This window comes from Columba livia, chromosome 17 (genome assembly GCF_036013475.1).
Source record: "Columba livia isolate bColLiv1 breed racing homer chromosome 17, bColLiv1.pat.W.v2, whole genome shotgun sequence".
Taxonomy (NCBI): domain Eukaryota; kingdom Metazoa; phylum Chordata; class Aves; order Columbiformes; family Columbidae; genus Columba; species Columba livia.
Genome location: NC_088618.1, coordinates 3,893,870 through 3,904,482, shown reverse-complemented (window position 1 = coordinate 3,904,482; position 10,613 = coordinate 3,893,870). Strand labels below are relative to the sequence as shown.

The 10,613-nt window shown below is 38.8% G+C and overlaps 1 protein-coding gene across 10 annotated transcripts in view; it reads right to left on the bottom strand.

Moving 5' to 3' along the window:
• Positions 1–436: 436 nt before the first annotated feature.
• Positions 437–10,613, bottom strand: part of MPHOSPH9 (M-phase phosphoprotein 9) — a 27,415-nt gene continuing 17,238 nt past the window's right edge. For 8 of the 10 annotated variants that reach the window (XM_065033423.1, XM_065033429.1, XM_065033427.1 and 5 more), the window contains 12 exons: positions 9,342–9,557; positions 8,461–8,508; positions 8,024–8,088; positions 7,634–7,735; positions 7,063–7,200; positions 6,185–6,360; positions 5,251–5,415; positions 4,828–4,948; positions 4,102–4,205; positions 3,041–3,306; positions 2,515–2,583; positions 1,101–1,426 (listed from right to left, as the gene is read on the bottom strand). In XM_065033423.1, the coding sequence (XP_064889495.1) occupies positions 1,325–1,426; positions 2,515–2,583; positions 3,041–3,306; positions 4,102–4,205; positions 4,828–4,948; positions 5,251–5,415; positions 6,185–6,360; positions 7,063–7,200; positions 7,634–7,735; positions 8,024–8,088; positions 8,461–8,508; positions 9,342–9,557 (1,572 nt within the window). In that variant the 3' untranslated portion in view covers positions 1,101–1,324. Of the gene's footprint in view, positions 1,427–2,514; positions 2,584–3,040; positions 3,307–4,101; positions 4,206–4,827; positions 4,949–5,250; positions 5,416–6,184; positions 6,361–7,062; positions 7,201–7,633; positions 7,736–8,023; positions 8,089–8,460; positions 8,509–9,341; positions 9,558–10,613 lie in introns of all 10 variants that reach the window. The other 2 variants (XM_065033426.1, XM_065033428.1) reach the window with 1 other exon arrangement.

Below are 10,613 nucleotides of genomic sequence, written 5' to 3'. Positions count from 1 at the left end.
GCACCATCAAAATTGTACATCTGTTTGTGGAGCCTCAAAGTGCATTTGGGCAAGTTATCTCCAAGCATTCAGAGCCAATTTCTACACTGTAAAGGGGAAAATGAGTAATTCACATCCCTGACTTCTCCCCAACTCTGATCTTACATTAAAAGAACCTGCGGGGAGAAGATGATGCATAAAATACCATTTTTTGAAAAGGCTGTGCATGGGTAGGATGGTTCTTCATCAAACATCTCAAAACACAGCACTCTAATTTTAGAATCAGACCTTCACAAGCTTCCTTTATGACAGCTACTCTGGCCCCGTAATCACATCATGGGTGGCTCAACGTCTTGAACAAGGACAGAATCTGAAACACACAATATGATTAAAACCTACATTATCGCTGATGTAATATCCCAGAACCTATTATCGTCCTATGGGCAGGAGGAAAGAATCTAATTAAACATTTATTTAATATTAAAATACAAACCAAAATATCAATGTCAGACAATAATTCAGCAACATGCCAACTAGCAAATGCTTTTTTGGTTTGGTTTTTTTACAAAGAAAAAACAAATGTATTTTCACGAATAGAGCTCGGAGTTGATTTGGAAAGGTGTGCGAGCAGAACACTGGCATATTAAAACAAACTTGGGTGAAGTAGTTACGCTCCTGGAGCTGCTCGGTGGAGGCTGCTGCTGGTCTCACGAACCCCAGAACTCGCTGCCACTGTTGGGAAATATCAAATGATTTCGAGCAATATTTTCCAAACAGGCGGCAGCAACCGAAGCAGCAAAACACGTACTGATCTGCAGCCGGCCCAGCCAGAACGGAGGTATTGTTCACAGTTTTGTCACAATGAAAAATATCCATGTCACAAGGCTTAAATTAAAAGGATTTACCGTCTAACAGGAGTTATCTTTAACATAGGTTGCTTTTTGTATTAAAGTTCAAACTTCCCTATTGGCTAATATTTACATTATACCATAAATATTTATAAAATGGTGAGGAAAACCAAGTGCAAAAGGGTAACACTATCATTTTCTGAAAACAAGCTGCCTTTTCATTTCTTATTCTTGTTATAAATCGAATATCGCTATTTAAAAATAATTAATATTTCTAAAAATATTACGGGATAAACATTGATTTCTCAAGTGTAACAAAAATATGTTTAAAATATAGGTGGCTGTTCGAAGTACAAAATATTGCTGTTTGTAAAGGGTAACATGGTTGGAAAACTATTATTGAGGGTTTATAAAAATACAAACCAATCTGCATTAACTGAGTGCATAATTACATAGTAGTGCAAACAAAAAAAGCATATTTGCATTCAGGAGAATTGTCAAAGATTTGCAGAGGTACGTAAAACATGGAATCTTTTCAGAGTCATGCGTATTGAGCCCAGGTCTCTATTAATCCTTTCCAAGCGATCCTCCAGGGCTTCCTAAAAGAAACAGAGAAAGAAAAAATAACTTAAAAAATAGATTTAATAACATACAAGAAAATCCAATGATCCTTCTAAAATGAAGAAACTACCGTTATTCCTATATTCAACTGGTAGCCCTTTTGGCACATGACTCACATTCTGTTAGCACTTCAAAAGGAGAACCACACCTGCAAACGTTTCATCGTATAATATTGTTACATATGTGTGTGCACTTGTGGGTTGTTGGATTTTTTTTAGAAACTGTTTCAGCTATTTTGGTGTTTGATTTGGGTGGTTTTGGGGTTGTTTTGGGGCTTGGTTTTGGGTTTTTTTTCCATGTAACTTATGAAACGCAATGAGATAAACTTGACAAGAATTAGGACAGGCTGACTGTTAGCAACACGCATTTAGGAAAGATCTGACCACTCGCTGAGTGGCAGGATTGACTGTTCCAATTGAGAACTTGGTAACAAACCCTGGGATTACAATTTGGGAAATGCTGAAGCTGAAGGTTTTGCAGAGTCCTCTAAAGCACAACTTTAAGACGCTTGGTTTTATTCCAGGAGTCGGCAGAGCTCTCCAAAGAAGGTGCTCTCCTGTATTCCACCTACATCACTTATTTTTGCCTCCTCATTTTCTTCTTTATACTTTGAGACAGACAGAAACGAACCTCTCGTTGTTATCACAAGAACAGACTATGGCAGTAATTTGGAAAAATATATACTTTTCTTTATATGCATATATATACACATATACAAAAGTTGTCTGTTTGTAGCAGGGCAATGGCAATCAAACATTTGCAGGGCTAATTATTATTTTCTGAATCACTTGTATACAATTTATTCAAACTTACACCTTTTACATAGCAATTGAGAGTGTTTATAATTAATTTGCAGTAACCTCCCGATTATCTTCTCATGCAGCAAAGTCCAGGGAACATCTCTGACACAGATTCAAAGTTCAGCCATATTCAGGAACCCAGTGGTACAGAAAAATCCCCATAGTAATCGTGCTTATTATATAGCAGAACTTCCACCCACACTATACATTGCTCAAATTGGGGAAGAGCAACTTAAGAGAACAGTCATACATAGAAGCTTCTTCACCTGATTTATTCTTGCTTGCAAGGTCATTCTTCCACCAGAACAAGGTATTCGACTCAATGCAGCCTCAATCTAATAACAGAAAACACTTCAGCTGTAAATTACAGTTTCAAGAGCAAATATAGACCTTCTTCACTAATCTTACAGAGAGGTGAGGTGTATAGATCACAGATACACGTCTGGTGTTGGTTTTAAACACTGAGTTATTTTACCAGATAAATCTGAAATAAAAGTCACCATCCATGAGCATACAGCCACTTCAAATAGAGCCCCCTCAGTTCCCAGAATTAACCTTCCTTGTTTGAAAGGCTGATTTAAAGAATTGTCCACTAAGGATGGAAGTTAACTCACTCCAAGCCTTCCATCCATACTGTGTTCATGTTAAAGTGACTGTCCCTTAATGCAGTTAGGGACAGAAAAGGACTGGAGCATGGGGAGCGGAGCAGGGAACGATAAGGGCACGTTCCTGGGGTAACACAAGAAATTGTGCATTGATTTCATCGGTGTTTTGCACAGCCACATCCCTCACCTCTCGTACAACAACTACGTTTCCTCCCAGCTTTAACATAAAGATAATCTTTGCCTGTTGCTTTTCTTGAGTCAGCTCATCGAAAAGCCTCTCTGTGTCGGCCAGAGTCGCAATCCTCGCTGCGTACTTGAATTCCCCCTCGCAAGGCGGTGGCACTGGCTCGGATTTTTGCGTTGCGCTCCTTTCGTCCCACTCTGTCGCCTTCTTCATTCCCGTATTGATGGATTCAGCACAAGAGTTGTTTCTGACACCTGAGTGTTGCCTTCCTAACAACGAGACAGGGGTCTTTTTATTTCTTTTGTAATTGTCTGTGAAATCATTACATAGGACAGAAACAGCAAGAAAAGCAGCGTGATCTTGGAGGTACATCCACTGAGGACAGTGACCAGCAAAGCCTTGAGCAAACTTCTCAGAGGAACGTGAAACATTTGTAGGGGTCATCTTTCAAACCATCTTTATGATACAGCATATTTCATTATTAAACAGATTACTGTACTCTGCTAATTAAGAATGACTTTTACTGGTACATTTTAAACATCACCAAGTAGACTAATCGTCATGAAAACACTCGTCTCAATAAATGCATGAATAAAAACAAAATAACATTGTGACAAGAATTACAAAACTGATAAAATATTTGGTTCCACCAATCATTTCGGAAAAAACCCCAAACGACTGGCTTTATTCTAGTTACTCTTCGCTATCTGTAATGCAATGTTTAGCAATAGAATTTTATTAGGATGACTAAGTATATACATCTTAATACACCCCTCCTAAGAAATGCATTGTGTAACTGAGTTAAGCATATGAAAACATATTGCCCTTCTTTCTCAATTTAATTATTTTTTTGTTCCATTGTGTTTGTGCCCACACACAGATACATAAAAATAAAATACTGCATGAATGGTATTTCTCTGTCTACAGGAATAAGCCAAGATTTAGAGCATTTTATAAAGTTGGACTCCATAGAGTAAAGTGTCAGCATTCTATTTAAGCAGCTGTTAGCAATGTTGAAGAAATTATGGTAAAAAAATAGAGTTCTCCCCACTTTGATAGATTACCTTCCACATCATCTAGTGCGAGAAACTGGAGCCTTTTTCTTGGATTATTGTGCTGTAAAGTAGATGAAGGACCAGCTTCCAGGTCATCTAGAAGTATATCAAACCTACCGAACAGGAAGCACATGACAATTACTTGCCAGAAATGATGTAGCAACCAATACAATATTTTCTACTTTTTCATGTTTTGGTTAAATAAACAAATGGTTTAACAAACGATTGCTATTCCACAGGCACTGCAAGTCTCCCGATTACTGCTAACAGTACCATACCCCGATTTACCCGTTTGCACACACTTCAATCTCACAGCTACATATGTTCATATGTACATATGCTACAAGCATTGCCAAGTAAAGATCTCTATAGAAACCATAGTAGCTAGTACAGTTAGCAGAAAGTCCGTGTATTTTTTAACGTGCTGGTAGGTGCCACAACAGGTAGGTAAGTACTAGTGTAGACTTTTATTGTCATCTCCTGATAAGCAGCACATAGAGCTGGACTTAGCGCACAGAACAATTCTGCTGTGACTTCTTTGTCACTGGTCAGTCTTGCGTCAATACAAACCCAACGTCTCATCTTGGTGAATGCTAAAGATGGGAAATCAGTCTTGATTTTTCTTGCCAGACTTTAAAAAAACTAAAATTTAGTTTTATATTCATTTTAAGGCTGCATATACATACCGCTGCTATAACACTGATCAGAACGCAACTATGTTCACAAAACTGGTACCTTGTTACTGTGTTTTCATTTTTGCTAAGCAAATGGCTGAATCCAGGAGAGAGGTTTTCTCTCGGAGATCGTTTTGGGCTGTACGTCACAGACACTGGTGCCAACATGATCTCTCTCCTTGCTGCAAAACACAAAGTGCGTCTAAGTACCGAAAATTTCTCGCAGTGCCGTATCTCCCACTTGTGATGAGACGCTCACATCTTAAAAGAACGCTTTTCAAATGCCTGTATGTTTGCTTAAATTAGATGAAAAGTGCAACACAACGTAGAAAAATGAAAATAAACTTAGAACTCACAAGTTTTCTATTATTATAGACAGGCTTTTTTTTGTTTCATACTGTTAGAATAATCCTGTCTTCATCTTTCGTTATTATTTGCTTCTGCTCTTTGAGTAACGGAAACCAAGCGTCAGAAAAGCACTTACTTGGAGTATTTGCTTTCCTGTTGGAAGGAGGAAGGGACGATGACCTCTGGCTGGCTGGCGAGCTGTAGCGTTTCGGTCTGTGGGGGTCTTTGCCTTTCTCTGGGGATCGGTTAGCAACTAGAGAAGCTTCAACAAAGCCAACAGTTTGTCGTCGATTGGATGTTTCTATTTAAGAGGAAAAAGTTATCATATTAAACAGTCTTTTTCAATACCAGAACTCACAAATACTCTCCTGTGCCCTGCTTTTGGTGTACAAAGACTGCACTTAGACTGCCCTGCGTCAACATATTTGTGCTGTTCTGTTCAAGTCTCACGTCCTTCTCATCATATTCATGAAACAGTTTAAGTCATGAAAAAGGTGCTCTGCAGCATGTGTGGGAGAAATGATGCTAAATAGCACTGATTTAATAAAGAGACAGCGGAAAGCAGGACAAAAGCATCTTTTGGGAAAGAGGGTTTGCGTACCTGGCTGAACCATGTATATAAGCATTTAAGAAAGCCTCAATGTTTTCTAATTACAAGGCTTCCTGAACCACTGTAGTCAGAACCGCTCGGTGCCGTCCCGCAGCACATACACCAGCTGCCTTAACAACATTCTGATACAACACCATGAGAACCAAACTCAAACGGACGTACAGCCAGCCAGAGCTTTGTTGGGACTCCATTCACTGTTTATAAATACTGAGATATTCTTAGTAAAAGGACATTAACTACTCTCTAGCTTGAGACCTTTGCATTCCCTCTATTTTAAACAAGTCGCTTAGCTATATCATTTTGAATTTTCTTAGGAACACTCCAGAAGTTCACATGCTAAAATTGTTTTTATCCCATCGCTCAAGCCTAATGGACTTCAATGCTGAGAATAACAAAACCAAAAGACATGCAAACAAAGAAAAGGCAGTAAAGTTCACGAATATACAAAAATAAAAGTTACTAGCTGATGCGTCTTCTTTTTCTGTTTGTGTACCCCAATCTTTAAATGCTTTTCCTTCTTCAAGTTCTTTAAAGGCTTTTATAATTGGTGCTTCTGACATCTCATTTTCTTTCTTTTCTATTGTGTTTGTTGAAGAGTCTTCTTGTGAGGAGTCTTTTTCAGGAGGAGAATGGTGCCTTAAAGAGTGTGAGGTGGTGGAGGGAAAAAAAAAAATCACATTTTTTTATTTTATTTCATATATCCAAAGACTAGCTGAATAAACAAAAGCCTGGAGAAATCCAGTCGGAGATTTCCAGTCGTCAAGTCAAGAATCTTACGGGCGCTTTTTAATTTCAGCCAATTGCGTTATAGCCAATTCAAGAATCTAAAGTTGAACAGCATGAGTTGAATTTGGTGACTTGACATGTTCTTAGAACCAAATGCGTCCTGACAGAGGCTTTAGAAACTTCTGAGTCAGAAGGCAAACTACTAAATTACACCCTAAATTACACGTGAAGCTTCACGCTGGTGGAAAGCTGCAGCCAAGCAGTACAGCTCACATCCAACACACCAGAGCGTGCCGTGTCCTAATGCGGAGTAGAATTGGACAAGAATACAAAGAGCATTAAGACACTAGCACGAGATGCAGCTGTAGCTTTCTGACATTTCAAGGGAAGTACTGAAGGCTTCAGCTGCCTGTTTCATGCCAGGTTCGCAAAGGAAGAACGCTGGGGTTTTATTAAGGAATTGTATAGCATCGACAACATTGAGACATTTTTTAAGAACTCCATTAAACTCGTACAAAATCTAGAAACACAAATCTAATCAATCCCGGATAAAACTGTTTTTAGATGTGTTCAGTTTTACATCATAGTGGATACTGAAGGAAACCAAGTCACCTCGAAGGAACACAGGTTTCCTCGAATCTGTTATCTTTGGGGCTCTCCTGCGCTTCCAAAGGCTGGCCGGTGAAGATGGAATACTCTGCTCCCGGGATCAACCACTTGCGCCTGCTGACGTCAGGAGTTGCCAACTTGCTGTGGGAACAAACCACTTCAAATTTATGAAAGGCTCTGCAGTTTCTCTTTTTTAAGAAATAAAAAAAAGTCCAGCTATTTATTCTAGATAAACAGACACAATAATAAATATACGATAAACTTGTGGAAGAAATAAGTGCTTTTTAAAACATATTTGTAAAGATACCTGTTAAAACAATGTCTAGGCACATAAAGTGTAGCAATCAGCTTTCCAAATGAATGACACAAAGAAAACCCCTAATGTCTAACTGGACTATGAGATTTTATTCCTGAAATCTTTGTTGAGCACAGGAACCCCTGTTTGGATGAGCAACTGAGCACAAGCAAACACCCGTTTAGGAAGACTAGAGACAGTCCACCCAGTCACACATACATTATCCAAAGTATTTGAAAACACATGATCTGTTTTCACGTTGTTGGAATATTCACTTACTTGGCACATGAGGTTCTTAAACGACTTTCAGTAATATGGCGAAGTTTCAACGTATTTTCATGTTCTACCTGCTTGAGCTGAGCTTCGAGTTTTGAAATTGTCCTAATGTGGAAACAGTGGAGATGCATTATAAGGTGATTTAAAAGACATAAAAGAGATCATATTTCTTAGAGTTTACTATTTTTATTCAGATATTCTGGGTGAAAGAGAAGAGCAAGAGCAACCGCTACATTTTTATCCTAAAATAAGATTTTTACGTGTACAAAGTAACATCAAGCACCATGAAAGGCTTCATAAGATGTAATTAAAAGTACAAGATCTACAGCCTTCATAATCTAGGAGTAAATATTTCATATTGTTAAAACAGTAGTAAGACAGTTTCACATTTACCTTTTCAGATCAGAAATCTGTGTGTTTGCATCAAGCAATTTGTTTTCAGTTGCATTTAATGTGTCCTACGAGCACACAAGGAAAAACAAAGTAAAAAGCCAAGAAACTACAGAAGCACATTAAAAGAAAAATGAGTAACTGTACATCAGTCTTGAAAATGATTTGCTAAATATGCTTCCCTATTTGAAAGGGAGGCCCATGAAATTCCCGTGGCTGATCTGGCAGTATTTTTGGTGTCTCCGACTGGAAAATGATACATCCCAAACTCCCTCCCTTCCCCTTCCCGGGCTCTGAAGATGTAGTAAGAAGCCATCAGTTAAAATAAATATGAATCTTTCAGTTTGATCTTTTTCAAAATACCCAAGTTGACTCAATTCTATGGCACATTATCCCGTGTTTTGCATGTCTGATTTTTTAATTCACCAGCACGTACTTACTTTTACTCTTTCATGTTCTTTTCCAAGGGACTCATATTCTCCTAAAAGCTAAACAGAGAGCACACAAACCCACACTGAGACTATAAAAAATTATCAGTTTTGTTAACTGCTATCAAATCATCTAAATCACTTGTCTAACAGGCAGAAGCACTACAAGGAATACAGTGTACTTTAATAGTACTTTCTAAGTTCTAGCATCTTCTAATTGGAACAAAAAAGAACAAGAAACAGAGCTACTTGCACAATGTATTTTTCATTTTCAAATTATTTATCGCTAAAGAAACTGAAGGAGCTGAACGAACCGGTAAAATTCCTCAACGACTTTAAAGCTGACTTGGTATTTTGAAATTTTAATCGTAAAAAAGGAGTTAAAGCATGAAATAGCTCTTCCAGCTAATACCCATTTTCCCAATCCATTTAAACATTCCATAAAGCTGTTACTGAAGAATCAAAGGAATAATTCTTTTGATTGAGTCTAAAGTCATACACAAAAATAACAATTTAGGAAGCTGTGATGACTTATGAAAGAAATTCAGTCCATTCCCACTAAGCCTGAGAAAGGAAAAAACAACTTGTTCCAAAAGAATGACCTGTAATACCTCTAAAACTAAAATGAACTAATAGCACATAGAGTAATAAAATACCAGAGACAGACGTTGACAAGTGTTATCACATCAGGTAAACGCTGTCTTCGATAATTGTTTTTAACCATTTATTAGGTCTGTAGTATCACCTGCTACCCAGCCTGCTGAGCAATCAACTGAGTAATTTCTCTTCTCTTAGTTGTACATTAAGACTTTACAACGTAAACTCTGTGTAGTTTTCCAAAAGCCAGGACTTGCTGTGCAACTGTCAGCACCACTGCTCATTTTCCTACTTACATTCTGAAACATTTTATTTTCTTCCTTTAGCCTCGTATTTTTATTGTCAGATGACTTGTAAGCCTTTTCAAATGCTTCCTCTAGATCTTTAAGCCTCGATTTTAGCCGACTGATCGTGTTGTCCTTCTCTTTATTAGTGGTGCGCATTTCTTCAACGCGTTCTTGCAAAACTTTGGAAGTGCTGCTGACTGCATAAAAGCGTTCTCTCCAGTCTGCCTGGAAGAGACAAAAAATCATTATAATCCTTATCTACCAGATTTTTATTTCAGTACAAAGCATAATCTAAAATACTCTGCATAGGCAACAAGGGTACATCTGTATATTAACTAAACAAGATTTTAGCTCGTTTCTGTGATGTATAAAGAATCACAGAATCGACTGGGTTGGAAAAGACCTCAGAGATCATCAAGTCCAACCCTTGGCCCAACTCCAGTCCATTGACTAGATCATGGCGCTAAGTGCCACAGCCAATTTCAGTTTAAAAACCTCCAGGGCTGGTGAGTCCAGCACCTCCCTGGGCAGCCATTCCAATGCCTGACCGCTCTCTCTGGAAAGAATTTCTTTCTAATATCCAGCCTAAATTTCCCCTGGCAGAGTTGAAGCCCATGCCCCCTTGTCCTATTGCTGACTGCCTGGGAGAAGAGACCAATCCCCACCTGGCTAGAACTGCCCTTCAAGTGGTTCTAGAGAGTGCTGAGCTCACCTCTAAGCCTCCTCTTCTCCAGACTGAACAACCCCAGCTCCCTCAGCCTCTCCCCATAGGGCTTGTGCTCAAGTCCCTTCCCCAGTCTTGTTGCTCTTCTCTGGACCCGCTCCAGCACTTCAATCTCTTTCCTGACCTGAGGGGCCCAGAACTGAACACAATACTCCAGGTGTGGCCTCCCCAATGCAGAGTACAGGGGAAGTGCCCTTGTCCTGCTGACCACGCTCTTTTTGATACAGGACAGGATACCATTGGCCTTCTTGGCCACCTGGGCACACTGTTGGCTCGTGTTGAGCTTCCTGTCAGTTAGTATGCAGCCGTAAGCAAAAAGGTCTGCCCTAGCCAGGAAGACTGTAGAAATATACTTAGACAATATTTCTGTCCCAGTGCAGATGAGATTTGCTTTTATCACAGCTCTAATAAATGAAAGTGAAAGTAATTATAAAAAATAAAATAGAGACATCATAAACACATCAGAATAATTCACTGTTAAACTTCATTTGATGCCTGATAACCTGGAAAGGTTGTTCATAAGCAAAAGTGATGATGATTCAAGTAGGGAATCTTAA